At 42.5% G+C, this 24551-nt stretch overlaps 1 protein-coding gene across 1 annotated transcript in view; it reads right to left on the bottom strand.

The window, feature by feature from the left end:
- The window catches only part of CHRNA10 (cholinergic receptor nicotinic alpha 10 subunit), a 34018-nt gene extending 9591 nt beyond the window's left edge, over nucleotides 1–24427 (bottom strand). The window contains exons 1-2 of the mRNA XM_033950371.1: nucleotides 24359–24427; nucleotides 9011–9156 (exon numbers count right to left, since the gene is read on the bottom strand). Coding sequence (XP_033806262.1) covers nucleotides 9011–9156; nucleotides 24359–24419 — 207 coding nt within the window. The 5' untranslated portion in view covers nucleotides 24420–24427. The remainder of the gene's footprint in view (nucleotides 1–9010; nucleotides 9157–24358) is intronic.
- Between the last annotated feature and the right edge of the window lie 124 nt (nucleotides 24428–24551).

The raw sequence follows: 24551 nt of genomic DNA, 5'->3' as shown, positions 1-24551 counted from the left end.
GCTCAGAACGGTCTACAATGAACATACACAGTGGAGAGTAAATAGACATATAAGTAATACAACAGGTTTAGTAATTGGATTTATAGTTTTTGGAGAGAATTAAATACAGGGAGAGTATAGCAGAAAGAGAGAAGGGGGAAATACAGTAGTTTAGTTTAAGGAAAGTTATATGCGTTTAGATACAATTTGTTGGTGGAGAGAGTAAGAGAGGGTTATATTGGAGTTTTGGGGAGGAGATAGGAGAGTGGAGGGGGGCGTAAGGGGGGGAGAAGACAGAGGAGATCTTTAGTTGAAGAGGAGGGTCTTTACCGATTTCCTGAAAGTTAATAATGAGTTCTGTTGTCTAAGTTGGGGGGGGAGTTGGTTCCAAAGGTGTGGAATGAAGTGGCTGTAGGATCGTTTGTGGGCTGTTTCTGTGAGCAGGGATCTTCCGGGGGGGGGGGGGTGCATAGGCGTATCTCTGACTTTGAGTAATACAGTCAGTCATTAAAAAATCAATGGCAATGCAGGGTGTTGTGTAATTACATCTTAGTGTAGAGACCTCTTCATAGCTCTAAACATTTCATACTGTGTCTGCAGATTGTATGAACGTTTCTAACCAGTCCCCCTCCAAGCTATTGAAAAGAAGTGACCCTAGCGCCAATCCCAGAGGTCTTCCCTTCACTAGACTGTACTCCATTGACTAGTACCATTGCTTAACTAGTTCCTTAGCCAGTTAACTCCTTTGAATCTCATTTCTATACTGGCTACTTTATTTTACAGTATTTGAAACCAAATTTTCCACTTTGGTTCCTTTTGTCTTCAGAGCAAAACAAATTTGTTTCATTGTGTTGTTGTGGAAAGAATCAACCTCCAAACTTTTTAAAAAGGGCCCGTGGCTTCCTCGTCTTCCAGGATGTTCCTCCCCCCATCTAACCTGTGAAAATGAATTGACTCCCCAGAGGCATTCAGATCCCTTCTGGCCCCCAGTTGGATAGTGCCATGCAAACAGCAGCGGCAGAGGGGTAGGAGTGATTAGGGACCACTGCTGCCCCAGTTAAATGCCTGGATGGGGCAAAAAAGAGTCCAGCAGATCTATGGAGGGCAATTAGTATGTGAGGCCCAAAACAAGCATTTTCTTATTCTAACTTTTCTGGGGTTTTGTTTTATTTTTTCTTTATTTGTAGTGTGAATAATTGAAAAAAGATTTAAACAAAAAAACCTCCAAAAATTGGTATTGAGGTGAGACCTCATTTAGAATATTGCGTACAATTCTGGAGGCCAACACCATGAAAAAGATAGAAACAGGTAGCCAGAGGAAGGCTTCTAAAATGGTCGGTGATCTTCATCATAAGGCATATGGGGGCAGACTTAAAGATCTAAATATGTATACTTTGGAGGAAATGTGGAAGAGGGGAGATATGATAAAGACTTTTAAATACAATCAGCAAAAAATTGTTATTAGCCTAGTGGTGGAGATACACCATGAAAATACATTTATAAAAGGTGGAGGAAAAGCCTCAACTTATCAACAATATACGGACAGCAACCCAATGAGTTTTTAAGCCAGTCCTGCTCTGTATCATAGGCAAAAAAACTCCACGTTTCAAAATGTAATTGGGCTGATTGTATTTATACTTTGTTATTGCGATTTGGATTCTTGAAAGACTTTTAAATACCTACATGGCATAAATGCACATAAGGCAAATCTCTTTCATTTGAAAAGAAGCTCTGAAATGAGAGGACATAAGATGAAGCTAAAAGGTGATAGGCTCCACCACTAGGCTAATAAGGAAATACTTCTTTACAGAAATGGTGGTAGATACATGGAATAGTCTGAGTTCAAGAAAGCATGGGACAGGCACATGGGATCTCTTAAGGAAAGGATGATGACAAATAAAGGCCGAATGGCCCATCCAGTCTGCACATCCGCACCATCTACTATGTTTCTATAACCATAAAGCTCTATGACCTCACAATGCAGGTGCAAAGAGCCTTAGCCTATAGGAAGAGGAGATGCAAATGTTAACAGCCTTAGCCAATAGGGAGAGGAGGAGATAGTGGATGCTGTGGATGGGCCATTTGACCTTTATCTGCCATCATGTTTCTATAACCCTAAAGCTCTATGACCTCACAATGCAGGTGTAAAGAGCCTTAGCCTATAGGACGAGGAGATGCAAATGTTAAGAGCCTTAGCCAATAGGGAGAGGAGGAGATAGTGGATGCTGCAGATGAGAAGACTGGATGAGCCATTTGGTCTTTATCTGCCATCATGTTTCTATAACCCTAAAGCTCTATGACCTCACAATGCAGGTGTAAAGAGCCTTAGCCTATAGGACGAGGAGATGCAAATGTTAAGAGCCTTAGCCAATAGGGAGAGGAGGAGATAGTGGATGCTGCGGATGAGAAGACTGGATGAGCCATTTGGTCTTTATCTGCCATCATGTTTCTATACGCGATTCTTCTCACTTCCTTCAAAGTTTGCAGGGAAATGAGAACCATGGCTGTAAATTGTTAGTCACTGCAGACGTTTCAGCATTGTATACCAATGTGCCACAATCAGCGGCTTTAGCAATCATAAAGAAAGTTATGTACAATTTGAATGTGTCAGCACAGAAGAAGGAACTAGTGGGCAAATTGGCAGAATTTGTGATAGGTCAAAACTATTTTCAGTTCATAAACAGGTTCTTCATTCAGACTAAGGGGGTGGCGATGGGGGCCACAGTAGCCCCATCTGTCGCCTGCCTCTATATGTCTGAATATGAAGAAAAGTATGTGTATACATCTAGGTGGTTTAATCGAGTAGGCCTATGGAGAAGATATATTGACCAAAAAGAAACCAAAATATATATACCAATAATACAAATATATATACCAATTTTTGGAAGCACATTTTTCCATATCGTCTCCAGTGTCGTTTAAGGACAGATTATCACTATTCTATACCAATTTTTTGAAGTCTGAAGATATATTGACGACATCTTTTTCACGTGGAATGGGGAGCATTGCGAGTTGGAGGAATTCCTTAAAGAATTAAATCAGGTAGACCCTAATATTTCTCTCACTCATGAAGTGAGTGCCAATATGGTATCCTTTTTGGATATTCAGGTTGTCAAATCCTTATTTGATTCTCAGGTAAGTTTTGATACTATTTTATACAGGAAACCCTCCGACCGCAATATGCTCCTCCATTACCACAGTTATCATCCAAAATCCCTCCGGGATAGTATACCGGTGGGGCAATTTTTAAGATTGCGGAGGATATGCTCTGACGAATGGGATTTCCATCAGCAGGCCACATTATTATATACAAAGTTCATAGAACGGGGCTACCCTCCTAGGGTGGTCAAAGTAGCATGGAAAAGAGCCCGCAATTGTCAGCGGGAATGGTTATTTCATCCGAAAGAGAAAGATAGGAGTGGGGCCTTGGTATGTGTATTACCCTATTCTAGTAGGAGTCAACAACTTAGACAAATCATTTTAAAGCACTGGTCAGTGTTGCAGGTCCATGAGAGCATGAACGAAATTCCATTGTTTGCATACACTCGAGGTCGCAATTTGGGCCAAATTCTTAAACATCGGGTCCCTGGCCAATATATTGGTAGGGGTCCCCATGTAAGTTGTTCCCATTGTGTATATTGCCCTCATGTCCTCAACACTGACCAAGTGCTCATTCCTCAATCAGGTGGCAAGAAATTTTATTTAAGAACTAATACCAATTGTACTTCTGTGGCAGTAGTATATTGTATTATATGCCCTTGTGGGCTTTATTATATCGGGATATCGGGCACACTCGGTAGGCGATTAAAACTCGCATCGCAGAGCATTTGAGTAACATCAGATGCAAATGTGTGTCGGCTCCTCTTGTGAGCCATTGGCTTGAACAGCAGCATTCAATTGAGGATGTGAAATATACTGTAATAGCTAGTGCCCATAAAACAACTGGGGATGTCACCCAATTTTTGTTATATCTAGAACATAGATATAACATTCGGAACTTTGCAGTCAAATGCCCCAGCTTTCATAGATAGATTACTGATTCCATATGACCCACCAAGATCCCTAAGGTCCATATCTCAATTTAACCTCAATATTCCTTCCCTAAAAAATATTGGCACACGACGTACCTCAATTTTTTCAGTTACGGCCCCTACAATCTGGAACGCTCTTCCGCTTTATTTAAAAATGGAAAAAAAAAACTTTAAAAAATTTAAAAGCAACTTAAAATGTTTTCTTTTTAATGATTCTTTTAACTGAAAAAAAAAAAAATAAAAAAAAGGGTTCATTTCAGAGATTAAATAATATCTGCTTTTAATTCATGCCCACTTCCCCAATTCCTTTTGTGTTTACCTTAAATGTTTCTTCCATTTACTTTACCAATTGTATTTCTTTCCCCCTTTCCCATTTGTGTTTATTGCTTGCCAGTCCATAATTACCTAGTACGTTCTGTAGTCAGTCATGTAGTTTATAGAAAGTTTGTTCTAAATGTTACATTTTTTGCTGTAATGTTATTTTATATTCTGTACAACGCTTTGAAGAAACAAAAAAGCGTTTAATCAAAAATTAAATAAACTATAAACAGAAGTTCATTTTTCAATGGCATAGCTTGACCCCCACAGGGTTAAACAATGAAATCGAATGGTTTCATTTATAGAAGGAGATAGCATATTGTTGGGACGGTAGTGACGAGTTTGACGTCTTTATGTCGATACTGAATGAGGAAAGTGTGGCCTGCTGATTGGAAACCCGTCGCCAGTAGCTAATTTGTCTGTGTGCAGTATGGAGTGCGTTGTGCCGGTAAGTCGGAGAGTGAATGTTTGGTGCAGGTAATTGTGATTATTGAGAAAATAGAGACAGTAGTGGTAACTGAAGGATTTAGTGTTATAGTACCCCTCCTGAAGAAGCCAGTTGGCGAAACCTAGGTTGGGGGGTCGACAGTGTATGTCCAATGTATGCAGTCGTATGAATAAAGGAGGAGCCCGGAGCAGTTATATCGATTACCCACACCATTCAAAGCTAAGTTGGTTATTTCATTTGATGTTATTTAGCCGTTGTATGGTGGGTGAGACTGTGAACAACGGTGATGGTCTCTCAAATCAGCTGCTCCGTGATTTTTTCACTGGGACCTCAGCTGTGGGTCTGAGTGTTCACTAAATACTTCAGTTACTTGTTGATTGATAATGACATTGTTTGTGAAAAGCAAAGTGATTTAGTGAAAGTGTTTATCATGTTTCTATAACCCTAAAGATCTATGACCTCACAATGCAGGTGTAAAGAGCCTTAGCCTATAGGAAGAGGAGATGCAAATGTTAAGAGCCTTAGCCAATAGGGAGAGGAGGAGATAGTGGATGCTGTGGATGGACCATTTGGCCTTTATCTGCCATCATGTTTCTGTTTCTATAATCATAAAGCTCTATGACCTCACAATGCAGGTGCAAAGAGCCTTAGCCTATAGGAAGAGGAGATGCAAATGTTAAGAGCCTTAGCCAATAGGGAGAGGAGGAGATAGTGGATGCTGCGTATGGACCATTTGGCCTTTATCTGCCATCATGTTTCTGTTTCTATAATCATAAAGCTCTATGACCTCACAATGCAGGTGTAAAGAGCCTTAGCCTATAGGAAGAGGAGATGCAAATGATAAGAGCCTTAGCCAATAGGGAGAGGAGGAGACAGTGGATGCTGCGGATGGGCCATTTGGCCTTTATCTGCCATCATGTTTCTATGTTTCTATAATCAGAAAGTTCTCTGACATCACAATGCAAGTGTTAAGAGTCTTAGCCAATAGGGAGAGGAGGAGATAGCGGATGCTGCGGATGGGCCATTTGGCCTTTATCTGCCATCAGGTTACAATGTTTCTGTAACTTAAATTCTGAAAACGCTGACATCCTATACAGGCCCCTCGGAAACAGGGAGGAGGAACTACACAGAGACCAGAATAGTGACGACCAATCATGGCAGAAGCCAATAAACCACGAACAAGATAACGAAAGCCCCTCTGGAATAAGAAACACGTTTGCAGTAGAGAGTTGCGTGGGGACAAAAATCCCACCCATCCCCACCCATCTCCGCCAGGATCCTCTCTGTCCCCATCCATCCCCGTCGGGATCCTCTCTGTCCCCACCCGTCCCCGCCGGGATCCTCTCCATCCCCACCCATCTCCGCAAGGAATTACCTCCATCCCCGCCCGTCCCCATAAAAAGCAGCAATTACTTCTGACAGGATCATCAATTTCACAGTTTCTTTTGTGTTTGTGCTGCTGTTTTCCTTGTGGAATCTCTTTGGTGGAACTCTTTTTTTTGTTTTCTGTTCAGGTAATTAACTTATAAACCCCTTATTTTATTAAGGCTGATGTGTCCATTATATTATATGGATGAACCCTGCTTCTAAAGCCTTCCATCCCCATGGGAGTCCCGTTGGCTAGTGGGGGGTCCCCGTGGGAGTCCTGTGGGTTAGAGGGGATTCCCACGGGACCTCTGCGGGATTCCCACAATCCCCATTCCCATGCAGACCTTTAGTTTGCAGCTCAAATCTGACAAAAACTTCCTGGGGTCTAGTGGATCCCCTCCCCTCCTATGAAGCCCCTCATTCTCTGATTCTACCATCTCCCAACCCCTGATACCCAGAACATAAAATCCATGGTGGTCTAGCAGACCCTCTCCCCCAGCACCCAACTAAAATGTCCCTTGTGGTCTAGTGGACCTTAAACCATCTCTGAGGTCCCCCTGGAAACCCCCATGATACACACCTTGGAGGCAGGAGCACTCACTCATGGCTCTGCTCCATCATCTTGCAAATAGCAGCATTTGATGTACCCTTGGTATAGGGTTACCATATGGCTCCATTGTGCAAGTAAAACCTGGATGTCTCAATCCCTCCTCCTTTTTATGGAGCCATATGGTAACCCTACCCTGGGACACACCACATGGGTTCATTCTGCCAAATAAAACAAAACTGCTCTTATTTGCAAATTGACCCCACATAGTGCATCCCAGAATATATTGCACTGGGTCAGGCACTGCCATTTCCAAGATGAGGCATGAGTGAGTGGGCATTGCTTCTGTCTCCCACCTTCCTGTGATGCGGAGGATGTGGGGGCTGGGTGGAGTGAAGTCCACTAGATGCCCACCCAGTTCCATCCATTCCCGCCCTGTTACGCCTAGCCCCGCCTCAGCCCCACTGCCTGCTCTCGTTGGACAGGAGGGCATCCGCAGATATGACATGATGACATCACACACACACACATGCCCAACAGCGATTTCTTAGAATACATAAGAACATAAGAACATAAGCGTTGCCTCTGCCGGGTCAGACCAGGGGTCCATCGTGCCCGGCAGTCCGCTCCCGCGGCGGCCCCCCAGGTCCATGACCTGAAAGTGTTCCCTGCCTAACCTAAAATATCCATACCCTATTCGCTCAATGTCCTGTAAGGTAAACCTCTATCTGTACCCTGTTATCCCCTTTGCTTCCAGGAAATCATCCAGTCCCTTTTTGAACCCCAGAATTGTACTCTGTCCTATCACCTCTCCGGGAAGCGCGTTCCAGGTGTCCACCACCCTCTGAGTGAAGAAGAACTTCCTAGCGTTCATTTTGAATCTGTCTCCTTTCAGTTTTTCTGAATGACCTCTTGTTTTAGTTGTCCCTGCTAGTCTAAAGAATCTGTCCCTCTCCACCTTCTCTATGCCTTTCATGATTTTATAAGTCTCTATCATGTCCCCTCTCAGTCTCCGCTTCTCCAGGGTAAAGAGCCCCAGCCTGTCTAACCGTTCGGCATATGAGAGGTTCTCCATACCCTTTATCATCCTCGTTGCTCTCCTCTGGACCCTCTCGAGTATTGCCATGTCCTTCTTTAGGGACGCTCTGAAAATCTGACCAGTTGGTGGTCCTTGAGGAGTGGGAGTGAAGATCAACCATTAAGCTGCTTGGAAACTGCTTCTAATTACACCGGTGGCACCAGCTCCACGGGAAATATTTCTCTCTCTTTCTTGGTCTCTGACTGCATGAAGATTTGGGGCCAGATTTTACAAAAGGTGCCGATATCAACGGAAGCCTAAAAAATGGCCGCCGATTGCGAGTCAATCACACAACGGCACCATTTGTAGAATCACGGAAATGTAGGCCAGGGTTTTGAAGGCCTACGTTTGACGTGAATCATGTCTACACAGGCACCTAAGAACACCCAAGGTCATTTCTAGCATTAACCAGGCCTACTTTGACCTTAGGCATTCTAAGGTGCCTCCGTAGATGCCATCAAGGTGCCATTTTGGAGGTGCTTCTGGGCACCTACATTTTTTTTAAAAAATGGCTTTACCAATTAAGTTAGTTGGCGATAGGGCGCTGTTTATAGAATATGGCTCTTTGAGTCTCTCCACAAGAACCACTTGACACTGGCATTTCTCTGATCAATATGTCTCAATTGGTGTGTTTGAGTTGAATAGATTTCTTCCTAAATTAATGTATTCCATTTGCCTTTCTTTGCTCACTATGAATGATAAAATCAATACATTTAAATTAAATTAAAACAGCTGTCTTAGTTCTGCTGGATTTTGTGTCTATCCAATTGACTAGGCGTGCCACATTCTGAACATTTGAAGCTGGAGCTAACAGATTACTCCAGGTCACTTAATACAGAGAGCTGGGCCTGGTTTTCAAAAAGACTGAAGGGATATAAAGCAACAAATTCAGGGCTGGATCAGCATCTCTGGCCTCCTGGAGTCTTCCTGATGACCCTTTCAGAAAAATTCAGGTTCTCTTCACACATCTCTCACTCCAACTTAGTGTGGGGATCCAGTTCTGAGTTTGCCCAATAGATTCCTATGAAAAGCAGAACATAATCTCCATGCATGCAATAGGGGGAGACCCAGCCATTGTCAGCCCCTTTAGGGCGATCTGGAAGAGAGAGATACTCTGTTCAAGCTACTCAGGATGTTTAGCCACAGTACCTGAAAACTGATTTTACAAATTGTGCAGTATTTCAGAGTAGGCCTCTAGTTCCTCCCCCTTTAACGTAAAAGAAATGCTGTGGCCCCCTTACCATGTCGATGATCTGGGAAAGGGTGATCTGAAGTGAGACATTCATTGCTCTGTCCATGTCCTCCACAGGTCGCAGGGCATTGGTGTAGTTATCAAACAAATCTTTCATCAGCTTGTAGGCAAATCTCCCCTGCGCTCCGAGGCAGCCTGAAACCAGGAAGAGATTTGGGTGAACATTTGATGCCATGCTATGCAAGTGTCCTGAATATGGGCTATCACACCTTTACTACTCTGAGTATCAAATTAAAACTAAGCTACCTTTCACATGTGGATAAAAAGACCTCTTCCAGAAGTTCCAATCTTGTTTGGGATCTGATAGTGTGGAGCCCAGATTGCATTCTAGAGATCCCTAAATGTCCATTCTATTCTAGGCTCTGTAATAGCTGCTTTGTATACAGGGAGGCCAAGCTGGAACCCAGAACGGCTGCCAAGATGTCTTACCTGTGATATTGGGTTCTTTTGCTGCATTCAGAATTAACCCGTACAGTGAGAGATTGGAGAAATTGGGCCTCTTCTCCCTTGAAAAGAGGAGACTGAGAGGGGACATGATCGAAACATTCAAAATACTGAAGGGAATAGACTTAGCAGATAAAGACAGACTGTTCACCCTCTCCAAGGTAGGGAGAACGAGAGAGCACTCTCTAAAGTTGAAAGGGGATAGATTCAGTACAAACGTGAGGAAGTTCTTCTTCACCCAGAGAGTGGTAGAAAACTGGAACGCTCTTCCGGAGTCTGTTTGCTAGCAATATTGGCTGACATCTGTTATAGGGGAAAACACCCTCCAGGGATTCAAGACAAAGTTGGACAAGTTCCTGCTAAACTGGAACATACGCAGGTGAGGCTGGACTCATTTAGAGCACTGGTCTTTGACCTTGGGGCTGCCGTGTGAGCGGACTGCTGAGCACGATGGACCACTGGTCTGACCCGGCAGCAGCAATTCTTATGTTCGTATATAAATGTGGGTGAGATTTGTTTTCCTAAAAGCAACATAAGACACAGACTGGTCTTGCAAGAGAAAATGGAACTGTAAGATTCAGGGAGGTTAAACCCGAACTGGCTCAGTCTACCCCTTTTGTCAATGAGCTTGATTGTAACCCCAAATAGGAAAAGGTTTGAGCTTCATTAGACTATGCAGCTTGTTAATACACGTTACCCGCTGGGTTTTAATCTAGGCTCTGTCATTGCTGAGACCATGTCCTTTGCCATCTGCTCTTTCGGAGCAAGGGATGAAGACAGTCAAGGTATCCTTAGACAGAGCTTTGTTATTCACATGCACAAATGTGGATATCAAACTCTAGGTTTCTTTGCTGTCCTATATTTGCAGTTACCATGAACAATGTTTTGTCCTGTCACATCCCACATAAGAGACAAGGGGTCATCAGGAAACCCTAGAAGATCCTGTCCCAGAAGCAAGGGCAGCTTAAGACAATTTGATGCCTGTGGAGAAGGATATGAAGGTTCCTCTTACTTGGCTCCCCCCTCTCCTTGTGTAGAAGGGTTGTCTGCCATGGGTGAGATGGCAAGGTGTCTGTGGTAGTTTCTGAGGCATGATAGGAGGGTGTGTTGAGAAGCAGTGGGTGTTCAGTGCACAGTAGGGATGTGGCATGGAGTGTATCTAGAGCAGAGGTGTAGCGGGGGGTGGGAGGAGGGGAGCATCTGAGGTTATTGAGCAGGAAGGATATCTAGCATAGAATGAGGGGGGGGGTCAGGGGAGCATCATTTCTCTCATACCATCCCTGCTGTTCCTCTTCCTCTCCGACCCAGAATGTCCAAATTATGTTCTGGACATTTTGTAAAATCTTTGATTATCGCTGTAAAACATCCAATGCTAAGCCTGCCCTAAACCCATCCAAAACCCGCCTCTAACATGCCCCCTTAAGATTATGGCACACTGGAGACAAAATAAGCAGAAAGACGTCTAAACACTCAATTTCAAAAAGGTGGTAAAAGGGGCCAAAAGAGACTATGAGGAAAAAATAGACAAGAAGGCGAAAAACTTCAAGACATTCTTTCGATATATTAAGGGGAAACGACCCGCAAAGGAAGTGGTGGGACTGTTGGATGACCATGGAATAAAGGGAGTGCTAAAGGAGGACAAAGCCATCGCCGATAAACTGAACATATTTTTTGCATCTGTATTTACCAAAGAGGATATACACAACATAGCGGAACCCAACAAGCTATACGCTGGAGGCAAAGATGGAAAACTGACAGGGTTGACGGTCAGTCTAGATGAAGTATGCAGGCAGATTGATAGGCTTAAGAGTGACAAATTCCTGTGACCGGGTGGCATCCATCTGAGGGTCATTAAGGAACTGAAAGGGGCTATAGCTGAACTGCTTCAACTAATAGCCAATCTGTCGATCAAATCAGGAAAGATTCCGGAAGACTGGAAGGTGGCAAATGTTACACCGATCTTCAAAAAAGGTTAGAGGGGAGATCCGGGGAAACTACAGACTGGTGAGTCTGAACTTGGTACCGGGAAAGATGGTAGAGGCGCTGATACAGGACCGCATCATTGATCACCTTGATGGACACAATCTCATGAGGACCAGCCAGCACAGCTTCAGTAAAGGACGATCTTGCTTGACGAACTTGCTGCACTTCTTTGAGAAAGTAAACAGGCAGATAGACAAGGGTGACCCGGTCGACATTGTATATCTGGATTTTCAGAAGGCGATTGACAAGGTTCTGCATGAACGACTACTTTGAAAAATTGAGAGCCATGGAATAGAGGGTAAAATACTCACGTGGATTAAAAACTGGCTAGCGGATAGGAAACAGAGTGGGGGTACAAGGACAATACTCAGACTAGAATAACATCGCTAGTGGGGTGCCGCAGGGCTCGGTGCTTGGACCCATGCTCTTCAACATATTCATAAATGATCTGGAAATGGGTACGACGAGTGAAGTGATTAAATTTGCAGACAATACGAAGTTATTCAGAGTATCGAAGAAGCAGGGGGATTGTGAAGATCTGCAATGTGACATAACCACGCTCGAGAAATGGGCAGCGACATGGCAAATGAGGTTCAACATGGATAAGTGTAAGGCAATGCATGTCGGTAACAAAAATCTCACACACGAATACAAGATGTCCGGGGCGATACTTGGAGAGACCCCACAGGAAAGAGAATTGAGAGTACTGGTTGACAAGTCAATGAAGCTGTCTGCAGTGGGGCATAAAGGGCAAACAGAATGCTAGGAATGATTAAGAAGGGGATCACGAACAGATCAGAGAAAGTTATCATGCCGCTGTACTGGGCCATGGTACGCCCCCACCTGGAATACTGCATCCAGGATTGATCGCCGTACATGAAGAAGGACACGGTACTACTTGAAAGGGTCCAGAGAAGAGCGACTAAAATGCTGAAGGGGTTGGAGGAGTTGCCATACAGAGAGAGATTAGGGAAGCTGGGCCTATTCTCCCTTGAAAAGAGAAGACTGAGAGGGGACATGATCGAAACACTCAAGATAATGAAGGGAATAGACTTAGTAGATAAAGACAGGTTGTTCACCCTCCAAGGTAGAGAGAATGAGAGGGCACTCTCTAAAGTTAAAAGGGGATAGATTCCGTACAAACATAAGGAAGTTTTTCTTCACCCAGAGAGTGGTAGAGAACTGGAATGCTCTTCTGGAGTCTGTTATAAGGGAAAACACCCTTCAGGGATTCAAGACAAAGTTAGACAAGTTCCTGCTGAATCAGAACGAACGCAGGTAGGGTTGGTCTCAGTTAGGGCACTGGTCTTTGACCTGGGGGTGATGGACCACTGATCTGACCCAGCAGTGGCAATTCTTATGTTCTTATGTTATGTACTTTTTTGAATAAAAGTGGAAATAAATTACCTGTTCATTCATTACCTGGCAAAATACAGAATAAAACCCAGGAAAAATGATAAAATATGTAAATAAACATTGAGGGCAAATATTCAACATGGGCTCATTTTCAAAGGACTTGGACACACAAAGTACCATAGAAGTCGGTGGTACTTTGTGTGTCTAAAGTTCTTTGAAAATGAGCCCCATATGTCTCACTGCCAGGCCAGAATCAGGTATTCAGGGCCAAATATTTGGATAGCGTCAATGAATATTTATTTAAATATTTATAACCCGCAAATCCACAATTCTAAGCGGATAACAAAATCATACATATTCAGGCTGATCGTCACAGAGGAGTCCAGGGATGGAGCCACCCAGTCACAATGATATCCAGCAGCAATATCCGGATAACCCTCCAGTTAGCTTAAGACAGGACAAAAAGGCTGTCCTAAGTTGCATCCCTTGCTAGATGTGTTCCCTAGAACTACATGGAGAGGTCTGTAGAGAGGAAATGGGTCCATCGTCTTGTTGATGATTCCTCCATATATGCCCGAAATATAATATTAGCTTTCTAAGCTGGAGTGAGCTGAGAACTAAGGAAGCTGGGGTTCAAATCCCACTTCTTCCCTGGATGTTCTTTGTGACACTGGGAAAGTTACTTCACACTCCATTACCACAGGTACAATTTAGACTATGAGCCCTCTTCAGTAAATATGATCGACCAATAGAGAGTCTGCCACAAATACTACCTAAAAGAAGTAGGTTTTCAATAGCGTCTTAAAGGCTTTAGTATTCATTTCGGACCTAAATGTCTTGGAACACCATTCCAAAGGTTAGGTACTAAGTAGAAGAAGGCTTTGTTATGAATAGATTCCCATTTTGTTCTATTTACCACTGGAAGTATCAATCTATTATCTTGTATCGATCTTAACGTACGTGCTGGAGAATAAGGGATTGTCAAAGAACTTAAGTAATCAAGAACCATGGAATGAAATGCTTTATGAGTACGCATTAGTATTTTATATTGAATTCTATGGACAATTGGAAGCCAGTGATAATGTTTATAAGGAGGAGTTACACGATCATATTTGCTTTTATGCCCTAATAATTTTATATTGCAAATGCTGCAATTGTTGTCAGCCATTGTTTTGGTCTTTTCTAGTGTTTTTATTGCAATACTTGGACATTTGGATTAACACATCTTTGGTTTTATCATTCAATACCAAGACTCCTGAGGCAGGCCTTCTTGGGCCGAAACACAATCGTGTCGAGTCTGTTTTATAATAAAAAGCATTGAGCACCATCTGGTCTTCTTCGTTGTTGTTTTTGTTCCCCTCAATAAACTGCATTTGATCACTGGAAGTCTGTATGATTTTGATTTTTTTGGGGGGGAGGGATGGGGGGGATTAGGGAGGATTAAAAAAAACTTGTCAAAACTTTTTGTCTATTACTTTGAAATGATCTTTAATTGTATCTATTTGTTCCAGATTTTCATATCAATCACACTCGGATACACGTTTCCTTCTGGTCCTCCTATACTTATATAAAAACTTGAAGCTGACTCAACCTAGCACAGATCCTATAGTCCCCTATGATCTCTATTCTCTGCTAACTTCTCAGCTAATCTATATTTTCCCCTCTCACCACTCTATTTATAACAACACAGATAGAGATCCAAGATGGCTGCCGCTTGCTGCTGCTGAGTAGACGCGTACGAGTGTCTCTCTTACCTTTGGAAACATGCCTAAGAGAAGGGGAAGAAGCGTTGGTGGTGCCTCCCGACGCTCGGAGACCCCTCTGCCTGCAGTGGATGCCATTTTTAGGCGTCTTTTGAGTGAGCAGGTATCGTCGGGGAATCGCCCACTGGGAGCGCCGGCAGAGAGTAGTGCCGCGGCGAACTCCCTTGGGCTAGAAGTTTCTCTGAGCCCCGACGTAAGGTCACCGCCCCTGCAGCCGTTGCCGCTGGGAGCAAGCTCACCGCGAGAGGAGAGCACACCGGAGGAGGAAGTGTTTTCCTCTCGAGAGGCCAGCATGTCGGAGGGCTTGCAATTGAAGACAGCTGAAAGTGAATTACTCCTTTTAGAAAAACCGGCGGTAGGAACAACTCCAGCTAAAGGGGATCAAGGCTCCGGAGAGGTAAAACAGCCGAGTGAACACTTATTAATGACACAACCAATTTTTGTTTCTCCTGTTAGACCTTCTGAAGTCACTCTAGACTCTCTCTGGGACTTAGTGTCCAATTTTGGAAATGCCCTTAACTTACAGGTAAAAAATTTGGACAAAGAAATACAAATCCAGAAAGAAGAGATAAAAACTTTAAAGGAAGAGACTGTATCACTGAAATTAGATATCCAAGAAGAAAAGAAGAACTTAAAAACAATTAAGAGTAACCAAGATTTATTTGTTAAAGACAATATGATTATGCAGAGAAAATTGGAAGCTTTAGATAACAATATTCGGATTAATAATTTGCGATTAATTAATTTTCCTAAAGTATTATCAATTTCTCCACGAGATATGATAAAGCGATACTTTCTGGAAATTCTTAAAATACCTGAAAATGCTTTACCACCTCTTACAAAGGTTTACTATTTACCTATAAGAAATCAGGATCCTCAAAAGAAAGAAGATGAAGGAATACCACAGAAAGAACCCTTGGACGTTTCCACTTTGTTAGAGCAATCAGATAGAGAATTGGCTACTCCAGCCACTCTCTTATTGACTGTGGCTTTGGCCCCAGACAAGGATTGGATTCTTAAACTTTTCTTTAAAAATAGGACCAAGGACTTTTGGGGTTTTCATATCCAGATATTTCCTGATGTCTCGAGAGAGACTCAGAAGAGAAGAAGGGAATTCTTAATGTTAAAACCAGGAGTGACTCAAATAGGGGGTTTATTTTTTCTTAGGTATCCTTGTAAATGTGTCATAAGATACCGTTCCTTGAAATATGTATTTGTAGATCCAGCTCACTTGACTACTTTCCTTTCTGCGAAACGTCTTGAGTCTGTAGAACCATCTGTACCATTGTGATAATAATAATTAGCTCACCTCTCAGTAGTAGTTTAAGTGATTTTTCTTGTTAAAACGTTTTACTTTAATTTAATTTCTACTCTTATCGTTAATCTTGGATCTTAATTTGAGGACTAGTGTGTGATTAAGTTAGGATGTATACTTTCTTTATTATTTTGAATTGCTTTCAGGTTTGAGAGTAAATAATATTATTATGTTTTCTTGATCTCACTTTCTGTACAAGATGATATGCTTGACAATAAATGTGTAAATTTTATAAATAAATAAAAAAAAAACCAAAAAAACAACAACACAGATGCTTTATTAAAGCCACGAGACCACATCTACTACACCCACCTGGTCACATCAAAAATTCAAACAAGTTTGTTTGACAAGACCTTGCCATTGTGAAACCATGTTTTGAAGGATCCTGTGACCCACTGGCTTCAACATAGTCTGGTAGAGTTTATATTACCATAGCCAATGCTGAGCTCAGACTTAACAGGGCTGTAATTTTCCACTTCTCTGCTTTCTCATGCTTATGGAATAGTCTCCATGCTTTTCTTCAGCCTCTCGGAGCATACTCTGTTTCAAGTGCCAAACTGAACAGAACTGTGAGTACAGATAGCAAGCATACCCTTCTCAGATCCCATGGGTTCGTCTAATTTTAAACTGGATCAGAACCTTCAATTTTCCACTGTAAGTCCACGCATGGTCAAAGTCATTAGCAAAGAAGGAGCAAGCAAAGCTCCAACTGCACCCATTAGCACTCTGTTGCCCTAAATTTCATCATCTCTCTATTCAATCTGGTCAGGCAGACGGCAATATACTCCCACCATTATTCTTTTTTCCTTTACATATAATTTCTATCCATACATATAACACATTACAATCTGTTTCCTGCTGAATTTTTATACTGGTTGACTTAATTACCTCTTTAACATATAGTGCCATCCTCCCTACCCAACTTGATTCACCCTATAATTGATATAATTTGTAGTCTAGTAACCCAGTGTCCTCCTTCTACCAGCTCTCTGAGATGTCTATTACCTCTTCATTTACTGCTCTATGCTCTAACTCTCCCATCTTATTTTTTTAGACTTCTAGCATTTGTATACACACTTTTCAGTGGTTTTTTATTTATTGAATCTACAATCTGCTTAGCACTTAATTGTGATAATTTTCAATCTTTAATTTCTATCTGCTCTTTCTTTAAAGGCACCTGTCTTACCTTTGCCTGTATTGCAATCCCTCTGTCTGGATGCCCTAATTTTCTTGTTTTGATAAAGTATAGGATACAGAGATTCTGGAGTTAAGACAATTCGGAGGGGGGGGGGGAGGTTGTGCGCAGCCATGGGATTTTGCCTTTACCCAGTGTTTTCTTTGTTTTGTGTAGTGTGAAAAGGTTTATGAGGTCTGCTGATCGAAGGAGAAGTTATTATGAAGTTTTCCCCTGATGTAGCCTTGTAAGAGGCAAAACAGAAGTACTGACTGTTGGGATTTTGCTGTTGGGGTGATCTATGTAGAAGCAAGAAATGGATCTCCCCAGATAAACTGTTTAAAGATAAGTCTCCTTTTATTCATGCTTGATATTTTTGAAACTATTATATACAGGCAATTTTTCCCAGTTGTAGCCATTGCCAAATAGTTTTAGGCAGTTGATAACTGATTATTCTCCAGCCTCTGAAAAGGAAAAGCTTTAAAAGTGAAATCTATTTATTAGATGAAAGATTGATTGAATTTTCAGTGATGATACAGACGGCTTAGGGTGCCCTGCAGTCCTGGCTGTCCGTGTGTGAGGTTTGTTTTTCTCCATTTATCTATTTATGATTTTTGTCTACTTTTGTTGCTTTTCTGGATGAATGTGAGTTCCTGCTAAAAACACTAACAACATGTTTTTTGTTTTGTTCATATCATTTGCATGCTATTAGTTTTGAGCATTGATGAGCTATTTTTATGCATGATTCCTGGGTGCTATTCGCTATTGAGCCAGTGCCAGAGGTCTGAGCATTGCCCTGTAGGAACCAGAAGGATTCTTGTGTAAGTGTGAAAAATGTGCCCCCTCCAATCCAACTGTGTGTGTAAGTGGATGAGTTTGAGTGGTTTCAATTCATCTATACTGACATTTCTAAACACCAGCTTATTCCCTATAAAGGTCTACAGTGGCTTACGTGTTTTGAGCTACTTTAATACATCTGCAGTCCCTGATCTAACAAAATAGTTAGAATGTTACTTCATATTACAACATACTGCCAGAAGAACTAACAAATCAATTCTGGAAGAGATCAAACTGGCTATGTCACTCGAAGCCCAACTAATGAAGTTGCAACTGTCTTATTTTGGTCACACTGTCAGAAGAGAAAGATCATTGGTTGACATCATGTTTGGGAAGATTGAAGGAACCAGGCGCAGAGGGCAACCTGCAATCAGATGGCTGGACATGTTGAAAACAACCATGGGGATGACGCTGGAGGACTTGATTACTGTAATATAGTTTATGCAGATCTTACTAAATTTAACATCATGCAGAAGTTTTGTCAGCTGGAAGCCTGAAGTCATAATGCCATTGTACAGAACCATGGTGAGACCTCATTTGGAATACTGTGTGCAATTCTGGAGGCCACATTATCATAAAGATGTGCTGAGAGTAGAGTCGGTTCAACAGATGGCCATCAGGATGGTCTCAGGGCTCAAGGATCTCTCATACGAAGAGAGGCTGAAGAATTTGCGGCTCTATTCTCTCGAAGAACGTAGGGAAACAGGAGACATGATCGAGACGTTTAAACATATCACCGGCCATATCAAGATGGAAGAGGAGATTCTCTCAAGGGACCCTCAGCCACAAGAGGGCATCCGCTCAAACTCAGGGGCGGGAAATTTCATGGCGACATCAGGACGTATTTCTTCACTGAAAGAGTGGTTGTTCCTTGGAATAAGCTCCCGGTGCAGGTAATCGAGGCCAACAGTGTGCCAGATTTTAAGAGCAAATGGGATGCCCATGTGGGATCCCTTAGAGGGTTAAGTTAAAGAAATCAGTCATTAGGAGTGGGATCTCTAGGAAAGTAGACTTGGGTGGACAGACTTGATGGGCTATGGCCCTTATCTGACGTCATTTTTCTATGTTTTTTTAAAAATAGAATACTGCTATAAAATTATTAGGGCATAAAAGAAATTATGATCACATAACTCCTCTTTATAAACATTATCACTGGCTTCCAATTGTCCATAGAATTCAATATAAAATACTAATGCTTACTTATAAAGCATTTCATTCCATGGTTCTTGATTACTTAAGTTCTTTGACAATCCCTTATTCTCCAGCACGTACGTTAAGATCGATACAAGATAATAGATTGATACTTCCAGCGGTAAAAAGAACAAAATGGGAATCTACTCATAACAAAGCCTTCTACTTAGCGCCCAACCTTTGGAATGGTCTTCCAAGACATATTTAGGTCTGAAATGAATACTACTTCTTTCAGGTTGTATTTGTGGCAGACTCTCTATCGGTCAATAATATTTACTGAAGACTCGGCAGGCATTCCTTAAAATGCATAGTGTAATTTAATATTTATATACGATGCTATTTGTTTGTTCTTTGGGTGCTATCCTATTTTTAATGGTGTTTCTTTTTTATTTTGCTTTATAATTTTGTATTAATGTAAACCACTGAGAACTATGTTAAAGATTTGGTAATATAAACATAAACAGACTTTACCAGACTAGCACAAAAGCAATTTCTATTTAGATCTATAATTCATCAAGTCACTAAGACATGCGCACGAGTTGATAACATCTAACACAAACACTTAAACTTCAAGTTTTACATATATTTTCAAAGAGAATGGTTTTTAAGCCACTGCAAAATAACCCATATGAAGACCGATTCCTTAATCTGAATGGCATAATATTCCAAACCTGAGCAGCTTAATAATGAAAAGAATAAAAAAAAAATTTAAATCTAATTTCCATAAAAGATGAACTGACTGAATCCATTTCATTCACTAGTACTTAATGAATAGGAACCCAGATGAATTACTTGTGATGAGACTAAGAATAATAATCTTAAAAATAGTACAAGAAGAGTTAAATGTTATTTGGGGACTTCAATGGAAGCAAATGCAGTTCTCCTAGCAGAGCAGATACATGTCAAACTTATTCAATAGGGGGGGGGACAGAAATTAGGGGAGATTCAATGATACAAACAGTCTAGGAGTATTAAAACAGCCCATGACCTGTGATCTTCTATCTTTAAGGGGGGGGGGAGACAGAAATTAGGGGAGAAGCAATGATACAAGCAGTCTACAAGTACTAATACAGCCCTTGACCTGTGGTCTTCTGTCTTTAAGGGGGGTTTAGAAATTGGGGGGGGGGGGGGGAGAAGCAATGATACAAGCAGTCTACTAGTACTAAAACAGACTTTGACCTGTAATCTTCTGTTTTTAAGGGAGAGTCAGAAATTAGGGGAGAAGCAATGATACAAGCAGTCTACAAGTATTAATACAGTCCTTGACCTGTGATCTTGTCTTTAATGGGGGTGTAGAAATTGGGAGATTCAATGATACAAAGAGTCTACGAGTACTAAAACAGCCCTTGACCTGTGATCTTCTATCTTTAAGGGTGGGGGGGTCAGAAATTGGGGAGAAGCAATGATACAAGTTCTAAACAGCCGTTGACCTGTAGTCTTATTTCTTTAAGGGGGAGGTCAGAAATGGGGGGAGAAGCAATGATACAAGCAGTCTACAAGTACTAAACAGCCCTTGACCTGTGGTCTTGTCTTTAAGGGGGGGGGGAGTCAGATATGGGTGGAGAAGCAATGATACAAGCAGTCTACAAGTACTAAACAGCCCTTGACCTGTGATCTTCTGTCTTTAAAGAGGGGGGGGGGGGGCAGATATGGGGGCGAGATTCAATGATACATGCTAGCAGTCTACGAATTCTAAAACAGCCCTTGACCTGTGATCTTCTATCTTTAAAGGGGGGGGGGTGTCAGAAATTAGGGGAGAAGCAATGATACAAGCAGTCTACAAGTATTAATACAGCCCTTGACCTGTGATCTTATCTTTAAGGGGGGGTGTAGAAATTGGGAGATTCAATGATACAAGCAGTCTACAAGTTCTAAAACAGCCCTTGACCTGTGATCTTCTATCTTTAAGGGGGGGGGGTCAGATATGGGGGGAGAAGCAATGATACAAGCAGTCTACGAGTATTAAAAGAGCCCTTGATCTGTCATCTATCTTTAGGGGTGGGTCAGAAATTGGGGAGAAGCAATGATACAAGTACTAAACAGCCCTTGACCTGTGATCTTCTGTCTTTAAGGGGGGATTAGATAGGGGGGGAGAAGCAATGATAGAAGCAGTCTACAATTATTAAAATAGCCCTTGACCTTTGGTCTTGTGTCTTTAAGGGGGGGTTAGATATGGGGGGAAAAGCAATGATACAAGCAGTCTACAAGTACTAAGCAGCCCTTGACCTGTGATCTTCTGTCTTTAAGGGGGGGTCAGATATGGGGGGAGAAGCAATGATGCAAACAGTCTACGAGTATTAAAATAGTCTTTAAGGGGGGGGATCAGAAATTGGGGGAGAAGCAATGATACAAGAACTAAACAGTCCTTGACCTTTGGTCTTGTTTTGTAAGGGGGGGTCAGATATGTGGGGAAGAAGCAGTCTACGAGTATTAAAAGAGCCCTTGATCTTTTATCTTTAGGAGGGGGGTGTCAGAAATTGGGGAGAAGCAATGATACAAGTAGTAAATAGCCCTTGACCTGTGGTCATGTTTCGTAAGGGGGGGGGTCAGATATGGGGGGGGAGAAGCAATGATGCAAGTACTAAGCAGACCTTGACTTGGGATTGGGGGAGAAATGCTCCTTTTCCTGCAGTAGTTCTGGGATTGTGTGAGGTTTGGCAGGGCTGGGTGGATGTGAGCTGATCTGTGTAACTTTAACTCCCCCCAGCATCTGGTCTTTGCTTTCTATTACCTGCTTATCTGAGGCATCTTTTGCTCAGTGTCCCCAAGAAGTGACTTTTCTTTGCAGTAGAACAACTAAGCTGCCCCCCTGCAATTCCCAGCTTTGGCTCCTGGGATCCCCACTCCATCCCTGCACCCTAGGCAGATCTCATAAAAGCCTGAGTGAGAGAAGAAACCTAAGTGGGGCTAGTGGTTCCCTCGTGGAGCTTCGTCCTCTTGAATCTTTCATGAAGGGCTATTTTCTTTCCTTGGCAAAGGTGTCTCTTGACATCTTTCGTGCTTCGCTTACAGCTCAAGACACCATTTGCAGCTGGACTTCCACAACCAGCAGATCCAGTTACGTCTCTGCACTGGAAAGTGCAGGAGCTGGAGAGCCATGAAGGGAGGGGAGCTTAGGGAGAGGGGTGCAAGCCCCCACTCATGACTTTGCCCCACCAGCTCAAACTCTCCTTGCAGGGACTCTGGGGTTGCAGGAATCTTTCTCCCTTCTTAGCTAAAAGCAAGACTTTGAACTCATCCTGTCAAGTGCAGCTGAATCTTACCCGGGGATGGAGCAATGCAGCAAAAGAAGGCAAGCAAGAGTCTCATTGTGAAGCCAGATGCAGTTCGGATCAAGCGAATTTGCTCCAAGCCTCTCCGGCTGCCAAAGTGTTGCACTCTGCTAATGGTGAGCCTGTGAAGTGCCGGTGTGGCCCCCCTCCCTCTTCAAGTGGCTTCATTTCAACACCCTTTAGAGAAACAAAACCCAGCAATCCATCTGCCCCAGATATGCTCTTTTCAAGCAGCCTCACTCGTAGTTACCCTCCCTCTCAAATATAGGAGGAAAAGAGCCCACCCCCCAGGGGCAGATGCCTTGCCAACTCATTAGAGAGCTTCCCTTTGCTGTATTTCAAATCCTCAAATGTGCAAAATCACAAAACACCTGGCAGAGAATCCCACCCATAATATAGTCCCCATCAATTGTATCGACCCCCTCCTCTCTTTTATGTTGTCTGTTAGAGAATTTGCTAACTGTTACACCAAAGTGGTCTACATGAGCAAACTTAAAAAAAAAAAATAGCAGAAAGGAACACCTATAATTTTACATGACAAAAAACTGACAAATTTAGAGACCTTAAACTATTTCACTTTTCATTTTCCAAACCAGAGGGAAAGAAAAAAAATGTTGATTTTTTCCATTTCATTCTGTATTCCATTTGGTGGGGGGTTCTTTTTCTGTTTGCACACTTAAATTCCTTTAAACATCCCTAAACCTTCTTACCATTGCAATAGTCTGGGAAGGAGCACCCTCCTGCCCCCCCTCAATAGGCACTGGGTTTGCTAGGAACGTTTTGATAGGGCAGGAGGGAAAGGGAAAAATCGTGCACCAAAGACCACCCATTCAATGGTAAAAACTAGTATGGGAAAAGACAGGGGGAAGCTATTTGGGATTCTGACAGATACTGTGAGCTACAATGATCATTGCTAGTAACAGGAAACTAGCTAGATCAGGGGTGGGCAAATGTTTTGACTCTTGGGCCACAATGGGTTCTTAAATTTGACAGAGGGGCCAGATCAAGAGCATCTTTCTATCCCTCCATCCCCCTGGGCAGCAGAACCCTTGAGCACAACCAAACCCCCGCTGACCCTCCATCCTTCCCTCCCATCTGAACCTCGCCGACCGCGAGCCCTACATACCTCCCTCCAGAGCAGCGTCAGGCTTGCAGCACTCTAAACAGTAATGTGGCAGAGAATTCCCTGATGAGAGAAGGCTGCAAAGCAGCCTGTTTAGAGTGCTGCCAGCCTGACGCTGCTCTGGAGGGAGGTATGTAGGGCTCGCGGTCGGCGGGGTTTGGATGGTCAGCGGGCCAGATTAAAAAAAGAAACGGGCCGTAGTTTGCCCATGTCTGTACTAGATGGACCATTGGTCTGACTCAGTATGTTTTTCTTAAGTGGGGGCAGAGATGTGTGTGTGTGTGTGTGGGGGGGGGGGTTGAAAGGAATTTAAGTGCAGAAATGGCAGTAGCAACATTTGAGTTGCAGATAATTATTTTTATTTTGGGAGACTCGACAATGATTCCTTTAAAATTTCAAAACTACATGAAAATAAATATTGAAAAGGACTGGATAAAGTATTCCATGCACATTCTGCACCTGGGCAGACATCCTCTCTAGGCTAGTGTACCCTTTCAGCACCTGGAGTATTAGCTACAATATGCCTCGAGTGACCAGCGATACCCATCGCTCAGAAACCTGGACAGCAGGCACAACAAACCTGTGGAATTACTCATAGGAAAGCGGGTCTTCTCAGTAACCTGGATCATTTAACAATTGACTGGTTTAGTGTCTATCACATTTGCCGACCCGATACAGAAAACAGCTCACCGCATGGTTTTCTGCACGATTGTTCATTCTCAGATCCGACATACAAATAAGCTCATTAATATTGAAATGCCATGTAAACTAGCAGAGCGATTGATGCTTTAACATGGCTTCTTGATGCACCAAAAAAAAAAAAAAAGTGATCGCTTTTAACAATCTGAAAAAAAACAACTGGTCATGACGGTCACTTACGTGTCTTACTGATATAACAGCCTGTGAGCATGTGTTGAAGGGGCGTCTTATGCATGTCCATTAACAGCGTACATTCTATGAGAGGGAAGTGAAAAGATGGGGCAATGAGAGAAAGCTAAAATTTTGGATTAAAAATATGTAGACTGGGCCAGAACTTAAAACACTACCAACCTCATTTATGCTCCAAATAGTG

Source organism: Geotrypetes seraphini, chromosome 6 (assembly GCF_902459505.1).
Source record: "Geotrypetes seraphini chromosome 6, aGeoSer1.1, whole genome shotgun sequence".
NCBI classification, from domain to species: Eukaryota; Metazoa; Chordata; class Amphibia; order Gymnophiona; family Dermophiidae; genus Geotrypetes; species Geotrypetes seraphini.
Note: the sequence above shows the minus strand (reverse complement) of the source record. Positions and strands in the feature narration are given on the sequence as shown.